Source organism: Stylophora pistillata, chromosome 12 (assembly GCF_964205215.1).
Source record: "Stylophora pistillata chromosome 12, jaStyPist1.2, whole genome shotgun sequence".
Lineage (NCBI taxonomy): Eukaryota > Metazoa > Cnidaria > Anthozoa > Scleractinia > Pocilloporidae > Stylophora > Stylophora pistillata.
In genome coordinates, this window is record NC_142530.1 from 27832312 (window position 1) to 27860001 (window position 27690).

Below are 27690 nucleotides of genomic sequence, written 5' to 3' on the forward strand. Positions count from 1 at the left end.
TAAACACCACAGCGTACACTATTGAGTTATGGATGCACTTGGGAGGTTTGCTAAGCACTCAACAAGCTAGAGTCGCTCTCGGCTATCGCCTCGAGCGACTCTTACGTTTCTTTCGTGCTTAGCAACCTCCCGCGTGCATCCATAACTCAATAGTATACGCTGTGGTGTTTACAATTTGTTAATTATCCGAACTCATGTCATAGGAATTGTGTGGAAGATAGAGGGGGGGGGGGGGGGGGAAATTTCTGATGAGATGTTCGAGCGAATAACCCATTTCCGAATTACCCTTGGCCTCATTTTCAAAACGAGTCCTGGTGCTCATCCTTTCATATGATAATAAGTTTTCATTCAAATGCAAATTAAACTCATTTTCACAAGAATGGTTGAGCGCCAGGCCTCATTTTGAAAAAGGGGCCAAGGGTAATTCGGAAATGGGCTATTCGAAAGGCCTAAGGCATTCAGTCCTCAATAGCACTCTGAACGAGTTAAAATAACAACTAAAATCAACCAATCAAAATGCTATATTGCTGGTCCAATATTCTCTAAGTATTGGACCGGGCATTGTCCCGAATAGTCCCGAATGATACCGCACATGTGTCCCTTTGAACTTCAGTCGTATAATAAATCTCTTATTAACCAAGCTTGCTCGGGACCGAACTGGAAGAATATCGGCCCTCGGTCTTTTTTGTACGGACTTCGCTGCGCTCGGTCTGTAATGTTAAGACCTTGGGCCGATATTCTCCCAGTATGGCCCTCGCGCTTGGTTAATAAGATATAGCATAGAACCTTCCAAGAAGCCAGGCCCAAAATGCCATCTTCAATTTGACAGAACCATTTGGTTCACGCAAAGGAAGGGATCTCTCCCTACCCCAGGATTCGTGTATTCTGATAGCTATAAAACCATGGCCAAGGACGTGGACTTTCCTTCTCAATTAGTCAAGATGTAAATTATTTTGCAGATTCTGTTGGGAACTTAATAACTTTTAGCGACGGGACTTTCAGTGCTAATCAATTGCTGTCTCGAGATCAGTCGGTAGGTGTTCGATGTTGTTATGGTAACAGGTAGATCTTGACAGAACCAACCGCAGTAATCATTGGTGGTCGAAAGACTAAAGGACTCTAGTTTTGGTCAGTAGTCAAAAGAATGTCAGACAGCGGTCTAATAACCGCAAGGCTATTCGAGTCTAACTTGTTGATTAGACGAATAACGGAGACAATGATATCAAATAATCATTGACGCAAATAATTCTGAGATGACAAAACAAAACGTATCCATCGAAGATATGGCCTCTTCAATCATTTTTCCTTTTTCATCGGACCCGAAACTGATTGATTCTTGCGAATAAGCTAAGAATGTTTTTACGGTTCACTTTTTTAGCATGCCCCTCGCGACGTGTCTCCGATCAGCGATAAAGAGAATGCTGGCTATGAAAGTTCGAATGGATCAGAGGACTTCTCAGTTTCGTTTGGAGACCCAGCTGAGGGTAACTTTATTCATCTTTCACCTCTGTCAAGAAAGCCACGGGTCGACGGAGAAGACATGAACCCTGAATTGCTAGTTTAATTTTATCATTTTTATTATCAAATCATTATTGTTTGATTTCTCTTTTAATCATGCTACCTCATGTATAATTCTGTACATAAGCTAACTTCGGTTTTCATATTTATGCCAATGCCTCTCCATGGGCTCTGTCTTCGTGGCTCAGAAATTTGGATCCTGACCTTTTTGTGAGAAAAAAATTACTGACGGAAGCCCCAGGCTAGATTTGAAACAAGAAAATTTTTCACGTCAAAACTTACCCTTCCCATATTGTGATTTATCAATGAACTTCGAAGAATTAGGGATTATGGATAGACTTAAATTGAACACTGTAGAAAGGTGATGACCTACAATAAACTAGATGTATTTGCTGATTCCATCTGAAGGTATAGTAAAACACAGATGAAGATATATTTTTGTTGTTGTTCTATTTTGTTTGTTTCCGACAACTGCCCATGTCCAATAATGTTTCCCGGTCTTCAGGCAAGTCAGACCTCGTGAGAGCCCTTAACGATATTTTCCTTTTATGATAGAACAAGCAAAATATGTTGTTCGAGATTTGTAGGTCGCCTGATAGTTACTGATAATTCGCGTATTGCTAACATTTTCAATGACTACTTCATTAACATTGCAAATTACATAGAGGCTCCAAGTGGTGAGGTTTACGATACAGATTTTGGGGCCCATCCGAGTGCAAAGGCGATCAATGCCAACTGAATATCAGTTCTTGTTTTTCGTTTTGACCTGTGAATTCTACCTGCGTCAAGCAATTGTTACTAAGTATTAATATCACCCGGGTATGATAACATTGCGCCCAGATTATTAAAGCTGTCGGCTGAGAGTATTTCAATGGTGTCATTGTCCAGTCCACGTATCCCGCAGCATGGGAAAGGGGACAGGTCACACCAATTCCTAAAGGCTCAGCCGGTGAGACTGACAAGACCTTATTTCGACCGGTGACGGCTTTACCGGCCATGAACAATATCTTTTAAAAGATTCTTGCATCGCAGTTAACGTCATACTTTCAAGGCATTGTGTCTTGATGATGGGAAACTTGTTGCCATGGTGGCAATGGATCCATCTAAGGAATTTGATAGTCTTCCTCACTCGCTGCTTATAAGTAAGCTTCGGGCATATGGTTTAGACAACGGTAGCTGCGCGTTTTTACAAGACTATCTTACAGGGAGATTTCAGAGGGTGAAGGTTGGTGATGGATTGTCCTGTTGGGAGCTAAATCTACGAGGTATACCCCAGGGTAGTGTCCTTGAACCGCTCTGCTTCAACGTCTTTCTCAAGGACAATACTTGTGTTGACGATCAGTAGCTGTATGGCGCGGACAGTGATCACGCGACAATGATCACGCGGACAGTGATCACGCGGACAGTGATCACGCGGACAGTGATCACGCGGACAGTGATCACGCGGACAGTCATCACGCGGACAGTCATCACGCGAACAGTCATCACGCGGACAGTGATCACGCGAAAAGTGATCACGCGGACAGTGATTACGCGGACAGTGATCACGCGGACAGTGATCACGCGAACAGTGATCACGCGGCCTTGTATGCAAGTCTAGACCACAAGTTAAAGGAAGTAATATAGTGGTTCAGCAAGATGGCCTGATGGCTAATCCTAGCAAATTTCAACTGTTTGTGTTAGGTAGTACCGAGCAGGACTTTTCTTTCAATATTGCTGGACAACAAATAAAGAAGTGTGATTATGTTGACTTCTTAGGAGTTAATATAGATTCCAAACTCTGTTTTGACAAGAATATCTAATCTATTTGTAGCAAGGTTAACGAACAATTGTCAGTTGGGAATATATTTAAGCATCTTATAGGTGATTATATCAAGCGAAGGTCATATATTGCCTTTATTTTACCTGCTCTTAACTTGTAGCGACGTTTGGCACTTTTGTAACAACCGTTGGAAAGACAAATTGGAACAACTCAATAAGCAGGCCTTAAGGACGGTTCTGAATAGTAATCTTGACTATGAAACTGTACTTAGAATCGCATCATTGAATAAAATCTCGCATTCTGATTGGTTAACGAAGCGAGGTATTTAGCGTGGAATTGCGAGTTGAAAACGAGGCTAAGTGAAATTGTTTCGCATCTACGTAAGCATAACAATTTTTAGTAATGCTCTTTCTTTTCTTTTCTCATTTTTATTCCGTTATGCGACTCAAGGAAAATTCATTGCTTCACACGTGAATTCTGCATTGAATTGCACTTGAAAACCGATATCGCACGAATCGCGAAGCGATGAGTGCGATATCGGTTTTCGCGTGCAATTTAATGCGGAATTCCCTCGTCAAGTAATGAATTTTCCTATAGAATAATGGGATCTGTGAATCTTGAATCTTCTCGTATTCAGAACATGCTAGTCACTACGTATAAGACTTTATGGAATTGCTCCACCATATCTGGGATCGCAATTGGAGGAACGAAAAAACCTCAGAGGTACCCTAAAATTGAGTCTACCAAGGGTTAATACGAGCTCCTATGGATTACAATCGTTCAGATATGCTGCTCTTCAAGCATGGAATGCGCTGACTGATAGCATAAGAACTTCTGACTCTGTCACTGCTTTTACGCGCGCTATTCGCAATATTACTGTGTAGATGAGACTAAAGACAATGATATATATGCGTGTGCGTAGTTATTTCATATATATATATATATATTTTTTTTTTTTCTTATTTATATATTTTGCTGTATTTCTGAAATGTTAATTATACTCGGAGATACTAGTTCTCTGGAGCTATTCTAAATCCGAGTTTAAATAAAGTTATAGATTTTCTTTTTATGACCAGCAGCTGCAACAGAAATTCGTGGGCTCAGGTGTTTCTTCCCCTCATATCTTTTAACCTCATATTCTGTTTTTTTTCCTTCTTGTTTTCTCGATATCTGGAACATCGACATGAAAATGACCCGAGAAGTGTAATTTTTTTTAAATTCCAGAAATCAATGGATTCTTTTGGTCAGCTTTCCAAAGCAAGGTAAAACAAGCGTAACCTCCAAGCATTTATGGTAATAGGTTTCTTCTCAAATTAAAATTGAAGAATCCGCTGTATTTATATTACACAATAGGGATGATAAAATGCATTCGAGGACACTGTGGCTGTTTTGAAATAAACTGTACTCGAAATCATTAACACAATCAGATCACAAGTCACAATAAAATAAATAACATACAAACCAATTCCGTAATGATAAAAGATTTCCTTTCCTTATGACACGTTCAAGAACGTTTGAAATAAAAAGAATTCCACACGATGGCAGGTGAAGACAAGTTTGAATTGAAAATTCTAAATCCATCAGCGAGAAAAGAGAAAACTTCAACATTAACATCTTTTAGACAAAAATTCAGCGCCTAGCACTTTTTAATTTGATGGTGGTTGCGATAATGTCGAAAGTTGGGCGGTTGCAGACAGCTTCTGGTGAAGGAAAATTTTGGAATGGTTTAGTTTCATTACCGGCTGTAAACACCTTTGATAGAGCGAAAAGAAAAGAAAATCCCGCCAATATATGAAATTATGGGCGGCACTTAAAAGGATAAGAATAAAAACAAAAAATAATTTGGAGAGAAACATTACCCCCTGTGCTGATGCTCATCAAACAACACAGATTTGTCTGACAGAGGAGGTGGTCTATGCGTTCATTACAATTTTATAGAGAACCTCAGGTATGAAAAATTATTTTAAGAAGAAGTTTTACCTTTAAGGGTTTACTAGCTAATTTTACAAAATAATTTCAAGCATTTACCATGAAAAAACTAGGCATCACAAGATTACGTTCTTATTTACCGGCTATTGAAATTGTTCAGTTTTGCCCGGAGAACTTAATAATTATCATCTCCGCAAAAGGTTTCGATATTAAAAGCTGCGATTTACTCCAACAAAAAGTTTGTTTTCAAATACGTAGCTATTGGGAACATGAAAAGCAAAGTATCTCCTCGAGAAGATAACTCATGTACTTTTATTTTTGTTACGCTTTGTTGTAATATCGTTGAATTACAGAAAAGGACTTCAAGAATACAGCTAAACTCAAACGCTGAATTTCAAAGAAAAAACGTCCTCTGCAGTCTCAAACATCCAGAAATCTCCTTTTCCGAGATCTTTGTTTGGATATATTCAAGATGTGAAGCTAAAAGGGGCGCGATTTTTTATTTTTTTTTTTATTTTTCTTTACATTGTTTTAACTTTGTTTACCAAAATTTTCTCAGAGCAATCATTTCGTGTTGCCCAGTGGGTCTCAATAATTTCGGATAAGATTAAAGCAATTTGGTTTTTTTTTTTTATTATAGCATTAGCTATTTTATTTTCTAAATTCAATGTTTTGTACCTGATCGGGTTCAAAGAAAATTTGAACTATAATTTTTCCATCGTGGGGAAGGTTTGATATCACTCAGTATCAAGTAAAGCATTTTTCAGCTCTAACCATGTTTGACGATATCAAACATTTTTGTGGTATCTTTGAGATCAAACTTTGCCTGAGGTTCTTGATATAAAACCCGGTAAAAATTCGTTTATAAACATAATTTGCTTCTCGCAAAATTAGAAATAATTCAAATGAAAGTGAAATAATTAATCTCCTTTTTCGGTAAACTCTTCCCCTTGAAATTTCTGTAAAACGTTTTTATCGGAAATCGTAATTCTTTGTCTTAAGGGCAAATCTTTCACAAGTGTTCCAAAACAAACATGTTTCAAATTAGGTTGGGACCGCTTCAAAAGTGTTTGAAATCGCACTTCTTACAAAACATCTAATGTTGTTGGGGATAGTGGCCTTGTTATTACCAAGTTCATCCAGATCAATCGAACACACATAAAAAAGCAAAATATTCAGGGTCTTTGCGGAATTGGAAATGGAATTCTTTATCAGTAATGAAAATAAAGAACGAAATAGCACTTGGAGACGCCATAAGAATTTAAATTTGTGTTATTCTATGGATGATTTGCATTTACTACATCCAATTTACAATTTTTAAACATTTTTAACTTACATCAGGAAAATAGAACTAGAAAATTGTTGAATTTTGACAACTTTGGTTTTTTTGCCCTGTACATGGAAAAATAAACAGGAAAAAACGAGGAACGTTCGATAAGAACTCAATGGAATAATTATCAACGAAGTCGTGTAGGCATCCTGTGCTTCGTAATGGTTACCCTGTACATTTTATCTACATGCGTGAACGGATAGTCAAATTGAAGAATTCAGCTGCAGCAAAAAGACAGTTTGGCGACATCGTATCCGCAGATGTCCTTTTGAGGCAAACAGCACGAAAATTGATAAAGGACAAAAAATTTTAGGGAGTGCTTTTTACCCCCTTCCACCTTTTAAATGCTACGCGCACATATCTGAATCCGAGGTGACAAGCGGTTTTTAAGAAAAGACACTTCAAGCTTACCTAGCTGATAAAAATATCGAAACACACTTCATAATTGCACGGTAGGTTGGTTGCTTCATATTGTATATAGCAGCAGTATAGAAAACTTTTTCCGATAGGTCGAAAAGCAAAATTATTGATATACTGTACTAAGAGAGTGGTTTTATAAGTGGTTTTATAAGAGGCTTTGTGTAATTCAGTCATTGTAACCTTCTGAATTAAACTATGCATGGCACCGGTAGAATGAAGTCAGTGAGCCAGAGCGTTTAAACCAACAGCAGAAATGCCCTTAACCTATGTTCACGGGCCCTAAACAAAAGGTTTGTTTCTAAAACACTTTCGAATAATAAATCCTTGCCAATGCACCCATTTAGTTTTATTTTAATCTTAGGATCTGTGTTGCATCAGTTAATGCCTTCTTCTATCATGCTATCAAGTAACGGGAAAAAACTGGTAGGAGAAGCGAATATTACGGTTTTTGCTGCATTTTATTGATTAAAAAGTACAGAAGGTCTCTGCAGTAAAATTTACCAGTTACGATCTCTAGCACTGCACGTTTTGCTCTAAGAACTCAATTCATTTGTCTAACTGGGTGAGATAATGACAGTTTCTACAAATATTATAATGCTATACTTTTATGAAACATATCTGATTACTATAGTAGTGTCACTCGTGAAAAATTGCAGGTTGCTAGCAGGATATGGAAGAGAAGCGAGGGGGGGAGGGAGGGTTATTGAGTTTTATACAAATGATCGTGAGATATTACGAATTGACCTATAAGTTTTTACCAAACCACTGAGTTTCTTAAACCACCTGTGTCCTCAGAGTTTAAAGGATGATAGTTTCTAAAGAAACTGTTCGGGGCTGCGTCAGTGAGGGTAACGAAATAATTTGGATTTATCAACAAAGTTGAAATGGTAAATTGGCCACCGTAACGATTACAAAAAGTGACGTTTCGAGCGTTAGCGAATAGGGGAATGGAGCTACGTTATTGGTGGGAACATGGCAACGAGAAAAACACGAATAAATTAGTGGAATGAAAAGCGTTCGTTGATACCGGTGGGATTTAGACTGCCAGTTTGAAAGATGAGCTTTTGTTCAAGAGTTTTACGGCTTTCCGTACTACCTAAGTGTAAGGAAAGACCACAGATTGCCACATGGTGCTTAGAATGATTAGGTAAATTAAAATGTCTTGCGACTGGCTTCGATGTGTCCCTGTTATTCCTTTCCACGTCGTGAAGGTGTTCTCGGAATCGGTCACCTGGTCTTCTGTCTGTTTCGCCGATGTATATCTTTTTGCAATAAGTGCAAGTTACGCAATAGATTACATAATAATTTGAATATATCAACAAAGTTGAAATGGTAAATTGGCCACCGTTACGATTATAAAAGCTGACGTTTCTAGCATTAGCCCTTCGTCGGAGCGAATCGACGAACGAAGGGCTAACGACAGTGTAATGAATGAATCGTCATTCGCTCCGACGAAGGGTTAACGCTCGAAACGTCAGCTCTTATAATCGTAACGGTGGCAAATCTACCATTTCAACTTTGTTGATATATTCAAATTATTTCGTTACCCCCACCGACGCGGCCCCAAACAGTTTCTTTAGAAACTATCAGCCTTTATTCAATAGATTACATTGGCGGAGGTGCTCGTGAAGTGATCGGTGACCTTAATGGATCGTTTGGGTCCCGATATTTTCTCAGTGTTGTGAATGAAAGGACACGTTTTGCATCGTGCACGAGCGCATTTAAAAGTGCCTGGTTGGTCATTAGTCTGAAATGAACTTCTGACCAAAAAATTGCCTATGTTTTTGTCGCGTTTGAATGAAATGAGCGGAGGCTGCGGAAAGATAGTGCTTGTCTCTGGATCGTTTTGAAGTAATATAAAGTTTTTAAGAATGATGGATATAACTGAGTGGTTGTGAGAGTGAAACGTGAGAGTGAATGGAATGCGATCGGAATGGAATAGGTCAGCGGTTGGCCAAGATGGCGGACGGGAAATTTACAGCTACGTTCCAAATCCTTCTTCTTGGCTTATTTTTCGCCTGTCTTTCATCAACAATGCATATGGATGTTTCCTTAAGTGCTGATTTACCAGCTAGTTGCTATTATGGCTTGATTTCTGCTCCAAACCGTCCGATAAGCACTGGATTTGTGGGCCTCCTGAAAACTCGCTGCTTTCGTCAGGTGCTCAACACTTCCCACGAAAACAGAGGCAAGAAACTAGCACGATCCTTTATTACCCTACTATTCCTATGTGGCGATATTGAGCCGAACCCTGGACCTGTAAAATATCCATGTGGCAAGTGCTCCAAAGCTGTAAAGTCAAATCAGAAAGGAATACATTGTGACTTCTGCGATCATTGGTTTGATACTCGCTGTTTAAAGTGCACTTACACCCAAAAAACTTTTTTCGCTTAACGAAGTAAGCTTATTTTTTTGAGTATTTCTGCGCAAAATTTCTTTTATTTGCTCAAATCTTCAATTTTCTATGCCCAGTCAAAATACGGAAAATCGGCCGCCATCTTGCCCCACGACCGAGTTTAAAGAGGAATGGCTCTAGTGGGTAATGTGACGTCAAATCGAGAACATGAAAGTCTGCATTTCACACATTTTCACTTGTTTGGGAAGGTTGTAGTCGATAATTGTCCGAAAATATGCCGACTAAGTGTGTTGTAGAAGGATGTAGCAACGTGCGAAATTTGCAAGAGGGTATCACGCTTTATACATTCTTCATACAACACACCTAGTCGGCATATTTCGGACAATATCGACGACAATCTTCCCAAACAAGTGAAAATGTGAGAGATGCAGACTTTCGTGTTCTCGATTTGACGTCACATTACCTGCTAGAGCCATTCTTCTTTAAACTCGGTCGTGGGGCAAGATGGCGGCCGATTTTCCGTATTTTGACTGGGAATAGAAAATTGAAGATTTGAGCAAATAAAAAAATTTTTGCGCAGAAATACTCAAAAAAATATGCTTACTTTGTTAAGCGAAAAAAATTTTTTGGGTGTAGGTGCACTTTAAATATTGACAGTATAACCTACAATGCTCTTGCAAATACCTCATGTGTTTGGAGATGTCCAGAGTGTGGTTTACCAAACTATTCTACCTCTCTTTTAAGCTTAGCATCGGATATACAGTCGCCAAACCAATACTCGCCTCTTGGTACAGAAGTTCATGTATCGGAGTCACCTAGCTCCCTTGCAGTCTTACTATCTTCATCGCCTCCACACTACTCTACACCCAAAAGGCCAAAACTGAAACCTAATACCAAGCTCAAGTGCATGGAAATAAACTGTAATAGTATTCTGAGCCCAGAAAGCATAGCAATCTTCAAGGCTACAGTCGAACATCATGCTCCTGATGTCATTTTTGGGTGCGAATCTAAACTATTCCCTGACACGTCAACCGGTGCCTACTTCCCCCAAGGTTTTACAATTTACCGTAAGGAACGAGAATTTGGAAGAGGTGGCGGTGTTTTCGTTGCTGTTGCAGATAATTTAACTTCTATAGGTCACCCGGAGTTCCGTACTGATGATAGCAACGATAGTGTGTGGGCCTCAATCAAATTACATGGAAATAAACTCCTGCATTTGTGCTCTTTCTATAAACCACCAAGTGCCCCAGTATCACGCATTTATTACACCGCTGACAATCTTGCTAATCTTTACCAGAGAACAAGACGTAGCTGCCCGTCCGTTGTGGTCTCGGTGGATTTTAATGTTGGTGACATAAATTGGTCCACCGATCCACCTACGCTGTTGAATACTTCACCTTCAACAGCGGATGCGGAATACCTATTAAACTTCCTAGATGACTACTCTCTTACTCACTCAGTGACACAAGCCTCTCGACCAGCTTCTGGTAAGACTCTTGACCTGGTCTTGTCTTCGGCACCTTCATTGGTGACCAATATGCAGATTCATTCCGGCATGAGCGACCATGATATAGTAATCTTTACAATCAACACTAAACCATGTCGTGTAAACAAGCCGCCTCACAAGGTTCATCTTTACAACCGCATGAACCTTGAGGGCTTTAAGGGTGCAGCTACAAGTATCAATCAGGAATTCTTCAATTCCAATCCAGATGCCCGTTCTGTAAATGAAAACTGGGTGATGTTTAAAACTTCTTTGGCTTCAGCTGTTGACACTTTTATTCCATGGAAGATGACCAAAGCTAAATCCTCCTTACCTTGGGTGACCAAGGCTATCAAACGCCAAATGAGAAAAAGGGATTTTGCATCGACTAGTCACCCACTCGAACAACCCCTCGATTAAAGCATCATACAGAAAACAGCGCAATAAAGTTGTGGATATGCTTCGGTCATCACATTCAAACTATGTCAACAACGAGATTGGAGGGAGCTTGGACTCCAACCCAAAACGGTTTTGGAATTACGTCAAGTCTTGCAGATCTGAATCCATAGAAGTTCCAACACTTCAGAGCAGTAACAACCTCTATGTCTCCAGTAAAGATAAAGCGCAAGCCCTAAACAATCATGTTAAATCTGTATTCGTGGACGATGACGGTATCATACCTGAAATTGGTCAATCTGATTATCCGCCAATTCCATATCTGTCGTTTTATGTAAATGGTGTCAAGAAGCAAATTTGCAATTTGAATCCCAACAAAGCATGTGGCCCGGACAATCTGTCACCTCGTATACTGAAGTTAATAGCTAACGAATTCTCTCCTGTACTTACCTTTCTTTTTCAACAAAGTTACGATTTCGGTAGGCTACCTGATGAATGGTCAAAGGCCTTGGTTACACCAGTATATAAGAAGGCGGCAAGCAAGATCCAAAAAATTACAGGCCCATTTCTTTGACTTGCCTATGTTGCAGGATTATGGAGTGCATAGTACTTAGCCTCGTCCACAAGCACCTGTCACAAATAACATCCTTTGTAAACACCAACATGGCTTCAGGTCCAGACTGTCTTGTGAAACGCAACTGGTCTCAGCCATTCACGAGTGGGCCTCCATTCTCAACATTAAGGGTCAAGCTGATGTTATCCAACTCGATCTCAGCAAGGCTTTCGACAAAGTATCACATCCAAAGCTCTTACATAAGTTAAGTCACTACGGTATTCAAGGCCGAACCTTATTATGGATAAAGGGTAAGCAACCGCTCCCAAAGTACCAGTGTAAACGGCGTACACTCTACGCCGTGCAAGGTTATCTCAGGTCTGTCTTAGGCCCCACGCTGTTCTTGATGTACATAAATAACATCGTGGGTGACATCAAGTCAAATATTAGACTCTCTGCTGTCGACACCATTATGTACCGACAGGTTGTATAACCTGCGGATCATCTCATCCTTCAACAAGACCTTGACAGACTAACTTCATGGGCCTGTCTTTGGAAGATGGAGTTTAATGTTAGGACATGCTACCATATTTCCTTGACCAACAAGCGATCCGTTGTTATACTACCATATTACATGCATAGTCAGGTCTTGGAACATTTAACTTCCTATGATTATCTGGGTGTTAGATTAACGAGCAAGCTAAATTGGAAAGAACACTGTGACAAAACTTCCAACAAAGCCAATGGGGCTCTCGGACTGGTCAAACGACTTTACAACCGTGTACGCCCGAAGTCAAGGAAAGAGCCTACAAAGCAATTATTCGACCTCTACTAGAATATGCAAGCGCTGCCTGGAATCCACACACAAACAGGGACACTGAAACTATCGAAAAAGTCCAGCGACGGGCTGCTCGTTACGTCGCACACAATTACAAGAGATCTACAAACTCACAAGATCTTGTAAATCAACTTGGTTGGGACTCCTTGGAATCCAGACGTTTGCTGGCCCAAGTGACTCTTTCTTATAAAATCAAAAATAATTTCATAGATCTCGAATTCCCACCTTCTATCCAACCAGCTCCTAGACCAAGGATCCAACATGCCATGCTCCAGCCCCACGCAAGTGTTTTGGCGCACAGTTATTCTCCGTTTATACGAACTGTTCGGGTATGGAATAAACTGTCAACTCAAACAGTCCAAGCTGAGAACATTACTTCTTTTAAATCATTAGCCATAAGGGACATTCAGAACCTGAATACCCCGAACCACCTGAAAAGATTTTGAACTATTTACATTTATTATTTCTTTTATACTTCACATATTTATCGTAGATTATTAGCACTACAAATTAGTTATTCTATATCTCCCAGCATTAGCCTAGCTATTTGGGAATACAAATTCCAAGTTCCAAGTTCTTCCTTTTGTGACGTTTGTAGTGCTGGTTGGGCGCGGTGGTAACCCGCTTGAATGACAGAAACAGGGTAACCACGTTTATCGAAAAACTGGCACATTGACTCTGATTTGTGGTGGAAATCAGAGTCATCACTACATAAACGACGAGGTCTTAGAGACTGAGAAAAAGGAATGGAATTCTTAACGTGAGATGGATGCGAAGACGAATACAACAAGTAATTATGCGAGTCTGTAGGTTTGTAATACACACTAGTGCATAAACCGTTGCCTTCAATTGAAACTTTGAGGTCTGAAAAGGATGAAGAATTTTCAGAAATTTCCCAGGTATATTTCAGAGCCGGCTGAAAAGAATTGACTGCGGTTATGAATTGAGTCAGCTCCTCTCTGGTAGATGAGGTAGCGCCGATACAGTCGTCGATGTAGCGACCGTAGAGTTCAGGTTTGGAGCCGTTGTATTGGCTGACAAATTGGTGTTCGATAAAACCTACAAAAAGATTGGCATAGCTAGGTCCCATTTTGGTACCCTTTGTTACACCATTGGTTTTTCTGAAGAAGTTGTCCCCGAGTGAAAAACAATTGAGTGTGAGCACTAGTTCGGCTAAGCGTAGAAGTGTTTCAGATTTAGGTTCCTTAACAGTACGTTGTTCAAAAAATGTTTAAGGGCCAGAAGACCTTCGCCATTAGGAATGACAGTGTAAAGAGACGTAATATCCATGGTGAAAAGAAGTTTGTTTTGGCCAAGGAAATTAGAGTTGCGAAAAATTTGAAGAGCGTGTTGGCTGTCTTTAATATATGATGGTAAATTTTTGACGATGGGAGCATAATTTTGTCTAGATAGCTGGAGATCAGTTTGGTAGGGCAACTGCAAGCCGAGACAATGGGCCGACCTGGGTTGTTAAGTTTGTGAATTTTAGGTAAAAAGTAAATACAAGAAGTTCTAGGAGTGGTTATGATGAGATTTTTTGCTGTGGCCGACAATTCTTGTTTAGTTATGAGTTGGTTGATCGTATTCTTGACGGTGTTTTGATTGCTGGTGTTTTGATCAGGTCTTTGTCGACCTTCTGATCAAAAGAGGTGTCAGAAAGTTACCGCAAAGCTTCTTTTTGGTAGAGGTCGGTGCGCCAAACAACGACTGAGCCGCCTTTATCGGCCGCTTTTATAACTATGTCTTTGCGTTTTCTAAGGCTTTTTAGAGCCGACCACTCTTCAGAAGAGAGATTGGAAAATTTGGTAATACGATTGAAATTAAGTTTGTTGATATCGTGGCGACATTTTTTGATAAAAAAGTCTAATGATGCGAACTGGCCCTCCGGGGGAGTCCATTTAGACTTTCGAGTCTGAAGTGTTTCGAAAGTGTCTTTGTTCGAGGTGTTAGAATCATCCTCTTTGTCGTGAAAAAAGGCTTTTAATTGAACGCGGCGAAGGAATTTTTCTACGTCTAGTTTAATTGAGAATTCGTCCGTTGTTTCAGAAATGGGAACGAAATTTAAGCCCTTACTACAAAGAGGACGGATTTTTTCTGAATCGGAAAGTGAGAGGTTTTCTGGAATGGTGACTACAGTTTTGAGGTTTTCTGGTGATGAGTGGTTAGCGATTTGGGGACCGATAAGTTGGTCAAGTTTTTGGCCTTAATTTGCTTAAAATGATTGAAAATTTTCGAATTAGTTTCCTGAATTTGGCGCGGATAGATTGTAATAAAACTGCTAGACAGATTTTGGAAATCTGTGGTCTTTCCTTACATGCACTTAGGTAGCACGGGAAGCCGTAAAACTCTTGAACAAAAGCTCATCTTTCAAATCGGTAGTCTAAATCCCACAGGTATCAACGAACGCTTTTCATTCCACTAATTTATTCGTGTTTTTCTCGTTGCCATGTTCCCACCAATAACGTAGCTCCATTTTCTGCCTTTAAAAGCACACACAACCCACAATTCCTCTATTCACTCCGACGAAGGGCTAACGCTCGAAACGTCAGCTTTTGTAATCGTTACGGTGGCCAATTTACCATTTCAACTTTGTCGGATATATCCAAATTATTTCTCAGAGTTTACACTGCCATCATTAGCAACGTGAAACGCTCACAGCACAACCACAATGTCATACACCTTCAGTTATTCTTCTTTCAATATAATGAAATTCATACATATTAACTCATTTTACCCAGGTTGCCAACTAGTTGTATTAAACGCAGTACAAAGTTCTGATCAACTGGAACTCAGTCCCCTCAGAGTGCGCGATAATCTTTGGAACACTGGAGCCTGAGGCAACTGTTAAGATTTTGTCCCTGATCCTGGCAGCCACCGTATTCTCTGTTGTCATGGTGATAGCAGTGGCAGCGCATCTTTTATGTTTTGAAAGAAGAACACTCAATGTAAGGTCCGTTTTATTATCAGAGAGGAGGAGTAGAGCCGCAAACGTCAAATCTTCTTGTTCAGTCTGACGCTTCAAGAGGCCCACAGAAACATAAGACGGTAGAGAATGATGTTTACACAACAACAATAGCAGTAGCAATAGCAGCAGCGACCAAAACAACAATTCAACCATATGGCGATCAAAAACGTCCTGTCTAATATATTAGTTGTACCATTTTGCAGCTAACATTCTTGGGCAACATGAATAATTTTACCTTCACACGCAGGTGTTAAGCAAGGAAACTGAGAGCATTAGTTACAATTCAGGTTTGGCTTGGTATTACTGTGGCCCGGAATCCTCAGTGAGCTGAATTGCTGAATTCATTAAGAAATCAATAAAAGCTTTTTCTTGTGAAGCGGAGAAGTAGGCCTTCTGTTGATAATAGCACAGGGAGCCCACACAAGCGGCGTGTCTGGTCGTTTGTTATTGTTTGTTTAGCTTGTATGTCCACGACCCTAAATGGCTGAGTGAACCTAAGAAATTCTTAAAAAAATTATGCCCAACCAAGGTTTTAGTGGTAGTAAGGGATCGGATCATTCTAACTCCTGCTAACCCGTACTGAGGGTCTAAACGCTGTATATTAACTGGTCCACCCCATCATTGATTAAAAACTTTACGGCCACTGCGAATACGCCGATGATTACATTCAAGTCAAAACAAGTTCCTCTTGTTTAATTAAATACCCAAGCTGAGGTAGATAATGTCAGTGACAAACCAAAAATGCTCTGGAAAAACTGCATTGTAAAATTAGATATATGACGAAGTAAAGATTACTCTAAACTTTTACCATATGGGAAACGCTTTATTTGAAATATTTATCAGATACAATGAAATATACGAAGTTCATATATTTTGAACTGCGGTATTAGATACGTATGATGTACGATCCTTGCAGTAGATAGCGCTATTTAAGCAATAGCGAAAATCAGACCTGAAAAAAATCAGGCCTGTACGGGATTCTAACCACTGACCTCTGCGATACTAGTGCAGCGCTCTTACCAATTGAGCTAACAAGCCAACTGGGAGCAGTTTAAAATATATGATACCGCAGTTCAAAATATATAATACCGCAGTTCAAAATATATGAACTTCATATATTTCATTGTATCTGATGTATCACTTTCACGGGTTTATTATGAATCAACTTAACGGCCTGCTCCCAGTTGGCTTGTTAGCTCAATTGGTAAGAGCGCTGCACTAATATCGCAGAGGTCAGTGGTTCGAATCCCGTACAGGCCTGATTTTTTTCAGGTCTGATTTTCGCTATTGCTTAAATAGCGCTATCTAGTGCGAGGATCGTGCATCATACTTATGAAATATTTATGTTGGAATATTTATAAATTCAAAATATTGGAGATCAGCATTTCTGCTCTCTACGGGAATCTTAACCTTTCCTTGTTTAACCCAGTGACTACCAAGGTTTCGATATAAATACTCTTTAAAGTTTGTCACGCTTTTCTTATTTTTCCAGTTCTGAGAATTTGCTTGCTCTAAAAGCAAACAAAAGAAACCTCGAGTTGCTGTTAACGAAGGTTATTTTTTCACCTGTACGCGTGATAATATATTGAATGAACTTCATGTAGAAATGCATCAGATATTACTCCTCCTGGGGTGTGAAAGGGTTTCTACTTCTGAGCGCAATTACATTTAACGTATTATTTAGTTGTCAAAAGGAAAATTCTCTTCTCCTACAAAAACCTGTAATTCATTTTCTCTCAACCCTTAACTAAGTTACAAGTTATCTGTTTCTTTTACAAAGTGAGACCTAACATCAATTCCTACATAGCAAATGCCAGAATTCATCTGCTTCGATGGAATCTCTCACCACAAGAGATAACATCGATATCTTGAATGTCACACCAGGGTATAGTCAATGTTTTTAAGTCTGTTTTGTCTTTGTAAAACAGCCTTCACAGTCGGCTTTCTTTCTTCAAAGCACAGGAGGTGAAAAGCCACTGCTATTATCATAGCAACAGAGAACAATCCGAATGCCAGCACGAATGATAAGATCTTGATCAACGTTCCGGGATCCAGACTTCTTTCACGTGTAATCGCAGTTCAGTTTATGATTCTGGTTAGTGGGTTCCTCAAGGAGATTCAAATTGATTTGAAATCTATAAACACAAACGTAATAAAAGGAATCGAAAATTACTTCAAGATCTTAACGTTCTCTTTGTTGTAAGCCATTAGCGTTATAATTTTTTTTTCGATACAAACTGATTTTTTTAAATATGTTCCCGAGTTTGTTGCAATAACGGGTGATAACATCTGCCTAGCTTTTTTTTTTTATTACCTTAAAGGGATATATTCGTCTAACAGTTAAAGGGGGAGATAAAAAAGTTTCATAGATCGGCGGCTATTTCAGTAAAAAGCTTTACAAAGTCGAAAATTTAACAATTTCTATTTGTCTTAAATAGAGTCTGAAAAATTTTGCATTCAATATCATTGACACCATGTTCGTTTCGCTCATGGACGTTAGGTGAAATAAAAGCGGCCAGTTATTGCAGGTTATCGTCAGTTAAATGAGGCCCCAAATAGTAGAATTGAAGTCTGCTGTCGTGATGAAACTTTTAGATATGGTTCAAATATCAAATTTTTTAAGCGGTACCATTTCAAGAGAAAGGAACATTTTAAGATGTGGTGAACCTTAGTTTTTAGCGCGACAGACAGTTCTCAAACAAAAGCAAATGTAAATATCAGCCAAAGATTCGTTAAGCGACGAGCACTGTGTGTTTTGTTCCTTTCGATTTCTTATTAAAATCTTGGTTTGAAAGCAAAAATACGATAAAATGACAAGACATTTATTTAGCCACTACGGGAAAATACGCTGAAATGTTTGATGCAATACAGATATTTTACCTCACTATTGTATAATTTCACGAATTTGCAAACGTCATAATAATATTTATAGAAATGTTCAATTTTATTTGTCCTTGTAGCAATAGTTAGACCCTTATGTTTGTTTCATGGAATAAAAGTTAGTATTTCAAGCCTTTATGTCTGGAGTCTATCATCATTTCATTGAGGATCTGAGATTTTCATGACATAAAGCCCATCTCGATTTAAAATTGAGAAAATCTGCAATTTATTTCCTACCAATAGTACAGAAAGCAAAATTGAAACGTACCGTAGGTGGAGGCCTTGTCTTTTGGGATACGAAAAACCAATCTCAGGGTATTTAGGATTGATTAAAAATCCTTATAGACTGAGTTTATGTCTTGAGGGGCAAATGGACTTTACGAACAACAAAAGCCAGATGTTTGCATCAGCATTCAGAGCTGCGCGAGGCCCTTATTAGGAATGACCTTGACGAGGGTATGGGACAATTAAATATTGCTTCGTTAAGCGTGGCCTTCAGTGACGTCATTAAGTGGATACTTCAATTCAACACGAGTGCCAGGGAACAAAAGATTCTATTATCAGACATGAAAAACTCAAACACTTTCCAATCCCTGACGCACTATCGATCAATACGATATATTTTTGCCCGTAATGTGTCTATATAGTTTCAATTTCCTTATTTTAAGCGGTAAGCAGAGTATTTCAAACAATCGAAACAATATCTATAACAATAAAGGTTCGAAAGTTCCAGCCACCCTATATGATAACGTAAATAAAATGAATTTGCATTGATTAATTTCTGCCTGAATATTTCATTATGTAGGGTTCTAGAAGAAATTCAAAACCAGCCGATTTACATCAGGCCACTTGTCTTTAAGTCACTTTGAAATGATTGCGAACAAAAGTTCTTAAGTTCTCTATCAGACACATTTATCGGATTTCCTATAAGCGGGTTTGAATTCTATGCCTCAATTTTAGATTTTAAAAAGGAATTTCATTGATGGATCTTCCAGTCGTGGTAAACAAAGTTTTCCGCTCAAGTTCGAGTTTGTTACTACTAAGCATCGTTTAAGAAAACATTCATCGACTTACTTGATTTACTGCTTAAAAAGCTTTGAAGGAAAAAATTCTGTCAAAAATTTGAAAGTGAGACAATGGTTTTTTTAAATTACTTAATGCATATCTTATCGCAAGTAATTGTAAAGTCCGTCTTTACGAATATCAAAATTTTTATCCGCCTTGGATCTATTTGGCCACCAGCTTTCTTCGTGATGTTGCATTAAGCATTGATAACGCTAGTTAACCCATTTTGAATTGTGTTATAATCTTATCAGCTACGTAAATAAGTGGTTGTTTAAATTCAGGCCGAAAGAGCTGTTCTCGTCAGCTCCCTTTCAGTGTCGCCAATTTGACATCTCCATATTGTATTCATTGTTCGGTGTTCCAGATGTTTTTTTAAGGTGTAAATGAAGGGAAAGTGAAGACTCAACACTCGAAGGAGATGCACTTTGTCATGTGACGCTCATTAAAAATTCTTGTCAAAAAATGAAACGAATGCTGTTTCCAATGCTGCAATGAAAGCCGGGTGAACACATATCTTTTACCTTCCATTTGATGAAGAGAACCATCGTGGTTTCAGATGCTAAACATAGAACGATTAATTTCGATTCTTAAACAAACATGTTCAAATTTTTTATCCTCTTCGGAAGATATGCCGTACAGTCGACAAAGATCGACTAATTCAACCAAATTGAATTCACAAATAAAAGAAATATTACCTGTTTTTTTCTCAGTTTAAGATTCGCTGTAGTTTTCTGGCTTCAAACATTAATTTGGGTTTACCTCAAAGTTTTCAGATACAAAACATATTCATAAAGTTCTCCTGTCATGACGCCTGCACTTTATAAATGATTCCGTAAAGAAAAAAACATTAAAACATTAATATTCCAAACGCGGTAATCGGCTTACAAATTTGTCTTGTGATTGCTACTACCTTTGAATTGAAAACTGATTTGAAATAATAGTAATTCGCGCATTGAACGAACTTTTATCGCGTAGGCGAAGCAATTTCCCACACTTTTTAATCTACTGTGAACTCGTAACATTAATAAATATTCCCCCAGTACACGGTAAGGCAAGCTTGAACTCATAAGTGTAAAAATAATTAGAAACATTAACGATTCACCTGTGACTATGTCGCAAGCGGACGAAATCGAAGATTCGTCGAAATTTTCGATCACGGAGAAACCCATTGTGCAAGTTGTTGATAAGTTTACATAATTCACCTTTCGCAACCGATATAAACTTTAGAATATATTAATTTACGTTTGTTAACCAATCAGATATAAGGACCCTAGTTCCTTTTTGTTTCTTAATGTATAATCTCTCTCTTGGGGTCTTGCGTATTAAAATGGGGGCAGTACACAAATAGCTTCTTAAGGTAATGAAAAAAACTTATACCTCTCCAGGGGCTATCAAGCAATAAACTTAAAAACGAAGAGTCAAATGACATTATTTGAATACTGACGGACAGTACGTCTTATCATCACTAGAGCAATTATTAATTAACTTCTGTTTTTAATTCCTTCCAAACAATTGCAGAATATTAAAGTTATCTATTCAAACTGTGAAGTACAGTCTCGTTCCACGATTTATCTTTTAATAAATATCATAACTTATTCGGTAGAAAAACGTTTCAAACGTTTTAAAAACGTTGCATACGGTACTTTTGTCCGCAATTTTCCCTTATAAAATTTTCAAATGGAATCTATTATTAATTAATTGACCACTTTTTTACCATTCAAATATTTTTCACGTTAGATCGAAACTTTAGATTCTCGTGATAAACTGTTAACTAGAGACAGATTGAATCTCTTGGCGAAATATCGGTGAAGTCCATGTTGACGTAACTGAATTTATCCCAGTTGCATTTGTGTAATATTCAAGTTTTTTTATAATTAATAAACAGTATTTCACTCTTTTGGTGTGTTTTGTTATCTAGGATATTAGTCTGACCCACGAACTCTCCTTCCGTGGCTGGCGCCTGAATTGCTAAATATTGCCAGAGAGACGGAATCTCAAACCTTTTAAATGACAGTTTCTTGGAGCCAACTCTTCACGTACCACTGAGTAAAAATGTTTGCTTTCCCTCCAGCATGTAAATCTTTTGAAATTTGAAACTTGCCATTGAATCCTCATATTTCCCATTCGTTTCTGCCATCTGCTTCGCATCGTGGCCACTTTTTTTTTCTGATCGACAAGGTCATACAAAGTCCAAAGATGTAATAAAAGTCATTTAGTTGATAAACCTCAAAATTTTTAAAATGGCCAAATGAACCTGATTTGGACTATCAGTTCAGAGGGAATAAATTACACTTTGCGGTAAAAGGCGTAAACGACGATTTCTTTAAATTTAAATAAACAAATTGAAAAGTCTGTTCCAGGCCCTTGTGATATCTTTACACGTTGTGGGGACTGGACAGCAATACACGATAATCACTTTCAGAACAGCTCCTGCTAATAACAGCTGTCGTCTGAAAGACTTCCGGAACGTTCTGCCTCACTAACAAACCACATCCTTTTAATTCTTGTACTTTTTTTATCAATCCTTCTCTTGACGCCTTGTGTTTAAAGCCTCTCTTTAATTGACTGATTCGGATCTTCTGATAGCGCGCTATTTTGTAAAAAATCCCCAGAGATAAGAGAATTACAGTCAGAATTAACACACTTGGCGCGACTACACTGGCCACTTGCATCGCAGGCGTTGATTCCGTACATTTGTTGGAGACAGGCTCTACGTCTTCTTGATCATCGTTAAACGCATGCTCCTTGGTGTCCACCTGGGCTCTGTTTTGAAGAGTTTTGGTTATTTCTGGGAATCACAAGAGAAACAAAGAAAATTTCAAAATGTACCCTTCAAGTACCCAAGCAATATTTTTCTTGTATGTCGCTAAAACAACATCAAAGCAATCAGGAAGGCTGGCCAGTGCCATCAAAAAATATCAGGAGATAAACTTCATAACAATAGACTATCTAACACAGGTGCGTAACCAGCTTTTCTAACTGTAGTAAAAATATACCCAAGAGTCTGTAGGGACTGGGCCCACAGGACTATATCTGTAGGCTGGCTACGCCTCTGTAACGCACACATGACTGACGCGCGTTGTTTAACGTAGCCTTCACGCTCATAACACTATACAGTTTTAGAGTTGGGACTCTGTTAGTAAGTTATTTTCTATGATTTTTATTGAACAGCTTGAAAAATGAAATTTTTCACTGCAGCTTTTGTTAGCTAGGTTCGCTGTTTGCTAGTTTCCCGTCGTGACTTCCGTGACTCCGAATGTACTTTGTATAAGGGCGACAGTGTGGATGTTTTTCTTATTGTGAATATGTTGTTAGTTGCATGCTATTTCACGGGCATTCGTTTGACGTAATGATGTGTAAAGTAACTTGAAACATATAAACACAAAATCTCAAACAAGAGGAAGTTAGGGCCTTACAGCTTACGTACTGTTAACACTTACTTCTCAACATGTTTGGCATGTTACACAGGTCCTTATCACAGCATATCAAAAGCGACGAGTTTAAACAAGAGAGACTGGGACTTAGCGTCTCAATACAGCCGTACGAAACACTCGTGGAAACGTTCCCATCAGCCTTCACTCTCCTTAATAGTCCGCTAAAACACTGCTGACTTGATTGACACAAAGCCTGCGGGCACGACGGGGAATTGCAGAAACACGAAACGTTAGCTGATGAGAAAAGAGAAATGAAGAAAATGCAAGGTCAAAAGTTGAAAAACGCCGCTGCTCCAAATGAGCTCATAATCTTGTGAAACTATTTTAAAAAAAGTAAAAGAAAAACATGACAGGACGGAAAATGCGTGCAGTGTAAGTATCCCCTGTTGCCCCACACTAAGCCTTAGAAAAGTTTTCTAAGGTTTTAAATGGCACAACGAGAGGTACTTACAGTGCACGCGTTTTCCGTCCTGTCACGCACCCGATTTACGTCAGCCTACTTCGTAAAAAGTCAGAAACCAAGAGATTTCCAAGTGCAAACGGATTAGTTGCGGTCGAATTCCCGGCGAGTTGCATACAAACATACCAATATAACATTGGAGCATTTAAATGTATTTGAAAAGCAGCGAAAGCACCCAAAAATGCACAATTCTTGATAGCAAAGAATTTTTTTGGATAAACTCCGAATTTATAGATGTATACCTTAGGGAACACAAGAAAAATTTCTAAAATCTAAGATTGAAACCCTTGGTTAATTTTTCATGCTTGTTTCAAATAAAATTTTGATGCCTAGTAATATCATTAACCCTCAGAGGTAAATATATATATATATATATAACAAGTTAAAAGGCCTCGAGCCAACAGTGACGCCGCGCCAGAAGGATCCAAAAGGATTCACAGTCCAAACCTCGATAAATGGTAGGAGAAGTAGTGTGGCACACGAGGACGGACAACTTCGAGCGAAGGAAGACATATACTCAATAAAAAGTCTAAAAAGTTTAATAAAAAACGTTTCGGTCCGAGACCTTCATCAGTTGTAATACAACTGATTGTAATACAGTAATACAGATTGCATTACAACTGATGAAGGTCTCGGACCGAAACGTTTTTTATTAAACTTTTTAGACTTTTTATTGAGTATATGTCTTTCTTCACTCGAAGTTGTCCGTCCTCGCCTCAAAGGTATATATTTAACAATTATTCGCCGAATGCGAGGTGAATATCGTCGAATAATACCCGAGACGAAGTCGAGGGGATTATTCGACAATATTCACCGAACCTGAGGCGAATAATTGTTTTAGTATAATTTCAGAGCTGAACAACAGAGAAAATTCTAGAATCATAACATTTTAGTATCATTTATTAACATTTTAGTTTAACATTTTATATAAACCCCGCGGAGCGGTTTATATAGCGTCATAGCGTCATAGCGTCATCTAAGGAACCGCTCGACCAATCAGATTGCCGGAAACTCTTTGTTCAGCTCTGAAATTATACTAAATATATATATACATGTATAAATATGTATATATATATATATATATATATATATATATATATATATATATATAAAAATAAACGGGGGGACATGGGTTCAAATCCCGCTCAGGGCAAATTTTCTTTTCAAACATTTATTCTATTTAAATATATAAACATAAATATATATAAACATAAAAACAAACAAAACAAAATATAATTCTAAACAAACGAATATGAACTAACGAGTCGGCCACACATGAAGATGTAGAAAAAGAAATTTCCAAATAGATATATGAAATCAAATTGATTTTTAGTAGAATTATAGCTGTATTAAAAAAAACTGCATATGTTCATATGTTTTTAAACGATATAAATGAGTGCATTGCACCGTAAACAATAAGAATTAAGCAAAATAAAGATCTCGCAATGTTTATTTGTGAAATGAAATGTTTTGAAATAAGGCTTCAGAATCTCAGTTTTGACTTGAGCAAAAAATTAAGTGTTTTTAGCATCCAATAAAAGTAATTTGCCGGAGTATGAAACGTTTTTGGTAAAACTCTTGTTATTTTAAATAGTATCAAGGAAAGGTTGACCAGCTGTTTAACTTTCGATTGTTAGTTCCGGCTTTTTTGTGAACAATTTTTCTCACCAACAAACAGAATGAAATTTAAGTGGCGCGTGCAATTAATTGTCTATTCAATAACTTCGCTAGTCCACTCGTAATTTGTGATTTTAAAACAGCGTCGATCAATAGTCCATATAGCTAGTCTCGGATCAATATCAAAGGTATTTTTGAGCGGGAAGTAAGACTAACGTAATGAAATACCGCTGCAAGTAAATTTACCCCAACACCATCGTGTTCAAGTTGGTTACGATATTGATAACATTGACATGTAGACTTAAGTTAGTCGCTATTGAGAAAGCCGGGTGATCCATTGTGTTGATAGAATCAACAATTCCCAAAAACCTGCTTTCGATATGAATTGGTTTAAATATTTCTGAAATGTTCATACACACCAGATAAAAAAAAAAAGATGTACTCATGTTCACAATTTTATTTTTAGTTCGATTTTGATACGGGGTCCGTGTTTTAAAAACTGCCATCTGTTCTGATAACACTAAACGAGGACAATTTACAGGAAAAGGTCGAGCCGTATTTATTTTACTTTCATGCCAGACTTCAAAGGAAATCGAAAGTTGTCTCACTTCACTTAAGAAAGTCTAAGATATTGCTTTTTAAACGTGTTTTTTTCTTAGGCAAGGAAAAAACAAATAGAAACTCTGAGCAAATATATATCATAAGAAATATTGAATTAAAATCCGTCGGAGAAGTCAAAGAGTTATTAACTCCAGAGTGTCGTGGCTATTTAAACTGGCTTATGGTTATGGAAAAAGGTAAAGGTTTAGTTCGATTTCAAAATCTTGCTTGATGGCTTGAAATAGTGAGCAGTGTTATAAGCGGTAGTGGTCATTAAAACATTTCTTCTAACCTGTAGCTAGTAAAAGAACATGTGCCGTTGATTGTCCACTAACCTGTCACGATGGGGAGCCTGGTTACAAACAGTGTTACCATCAAGATCACGATTCTATTCATCATTTCCTTTACCCGCATTCTTCAACTTCAACAATAATACGACCGCAAACAATAGCTTCTATTTTACGTTGTTCGGAGAAGACTTTAGAACGTGTGAAACTCGATCAATGCTTCGAATTACTCTGTAGATGAGGCTTAGATCGAGAAATGTGTCGAAGTAGGTTACTGTTGGCTTAGAAGAACTGTATCTGTTTCGATTCTGTTCAAGGGGAAGAATTTCAAGAAGGAAGCTTTAACTGTCAGGGAATACTTTCGAATTTAGTCAGAGTCCTTTCAGAGGCTGAAACCGCACAGCGCAATGTCTGACCACGAAACTCGAGCTGTTTCCACTTTCCGTATATAGCTCAAATGAGGTGGTTTGTTTGGGCAAACTGGCGAACACATGATAATTTGAGCTGAACTTCGACAAAGTTTTTTTTTAGGCTGGCGACACGCGTGTTTTGTCAGCTAGTCCTTCCGGCGCCTTGTGCAAAGAGACGTTTAATGGGGGGGATTATTAATTTTTCTTTGTGAAACAAAAGAGGTACATATGAAAACATATTCCTCAGAAACTAAGAAATGCTTATGAAATGTCAAGCGGAGACGAACCAATGCAGTTGATATTGACATTACAACCAAAAGCCGATAATTAAATGTTGGGGTCACTTTATCGAGCAAGCATATATAAGAGCTCTACGAAAGTTGTAGCCGCAATTAATAAAAAAAGAAAAAAATGACGACGGGTATTTCCGTGTATCACAAAACAATATGAAACCACCACGGGCTATGTATTTTACTCAGCGACTTGTTTGAATAGAGAGACATAAGTGTCACTGAAGTTTTCCAATAATTTTCACCTTCACGAGAGAAAGATAATTTAGATACGATATTTTCAAAGGACTATACATGTACTTTATGCTGATAAAGAATCTTATGAAAACGCATTTCGAACTTACATGGTTATATAAAAAGATGTCACCTATTCGACGAGACTCGTTTATTCCCTTATCTCTGACAAAGAAAGCCGCGGTCGCCTACATGCTGCCTCAATTGACATCAGTGTGCGATTTAGGCGGGAAAAGTGTCTGTTTGGCGCCAATTACGGTGACAGTGCTCGCGGCTACTAGTAACAAAAAACCACAACAAGATTAGCCTTAAGAGTCTTTTGAGAACGCCAGCTTGACCATCGGTTACTGAGATATTCAGATGATAGATGTTTCTCATAAAAACACCGAGAAAACCTAATTAGTCATTATAGAAACCTCGTGGCTATTTGTTTGATTATTGAAATGACTCACATCCGATTACGGTTTAATGATGGCTTCTCTGTTGCGTCGACTTCCACAATATTGAACCTGTTGTGGGAAAATGTGTTAAAAGTCTAGCATGTGTTTCGTATGTATATCAGGAACCTATTCGTGTACGTGTGAATCTTGAAAAAAATTTCTTCACAGATTACAGCAAGTTTTGATGAATGATCGTAGAACACGTAGAAAAAATATACAGATATGGCTCTTTACTCATACAGATATGTTTTTAGAGTACTTAAAATTTTACCTTGCATGAGCAAATCATATCGTCATAGTGTCGCTCTTGCGTCTGTGCAGTATTTACAAAATAAATTAGAAAATCTCTTTCTGTGCATCCATCATTGGAATTTCAAATCGACCCCTTGAATATCTTTCAATGAATGACAAAATCGTGACGGT

General features: G+C 38.2%; 2 protein-coding genes, 1 long non-coding RNA gene and 1 other non-coding gene across 12 annotated transcripts in view; 3 read left to right on the plus strand and 1 right to left on the minus strand.

Moving 5' to 3' along the window:
- Positions 1 to 1953, plus strand: part of LOC111338304 (uncharacterized) — a 42839-nt gene extending 40886 nt beyond the window's left edge. For all 7 annotated transcript variants that reach the window (XM_022944759.2, XM_088742092.1, XM_088742091.1 and 4 more), the window contains 2 exons: positions 960 to 1033; positions 1379 to 1953. In XM_022944759.2, coding sequence (XP_022800494.2) covers positions 960 to 1033; positions 1379 to 1564 — 260 coding nt within the window. In that variant the 3' untranslated portion in view covers positions 1565 to 1953. The remainder of the gene's footprint in view (positions 1 to 959; positions 1034 to 1378) is intronic.
- A 2857-nt stretch (positions 1954 to 4810) lies between these two features.
- Positions 4811 to 16357, plus strand: LOC148719469 (uncharacterized). Of its 2 annotated transcripts, none has more exons than XR_015994336.1 (2): positions 4811 to 5228; positions 15324 to 16357. It is a non-coding gene; the product is annotated as an uncharacterized LOC148719469 (long non-coding RNA). The 2 variants fall into 2 exon arrangements; XR_015994335.1 differs by lacking the exon at positions 4811 to 5228 and adding an exon at positions 5252 to 6991.
- LOC111338300 (uncharacterized) lies at positions 16353 to 27671 on the minus strand. 2 transcript variants are annotated; one of them, XM_022944752.2, is made up of 4 exons: positions 27539 to 27671; positions 22936 to 23163; positions 20598 to 22283; positions 16353 to 17685 (listed from the first exon to the last, which is right to left on the minus strand). In XM_022944752.2, exons 1-3 carry the CDS (start codon positions 27543 to 27545, stop codon positions 21871 to 21873), a joined length of 648 nt encoding a protein of 215 aa, XP_022800487.1. In that variant the 5' UTR covers positions 27546 to 27671; the 3' UTR covers positions 16353 to 17685; positions 20598 to 21870. The 2 variants fall into 2 exon arrangements, with proteins under 2 accessions (XP_022800487.1, XP_022800486.1); XM_022944751.2 differs by lacking the exon at positions 27539 to 27671 and adding an exon at positions 25942 to 26905.
- Positions 16737 to 16810, plus strand: Trnai-aau (transfer RNA isoleucine (anticodon AAU)). The gene has a single exon. It is a non-coding gene; the product is annotated as a tRNA-Ile (tRNA).
- Positions 27672 to 27690: the final 19 nt, after the last annotated feature.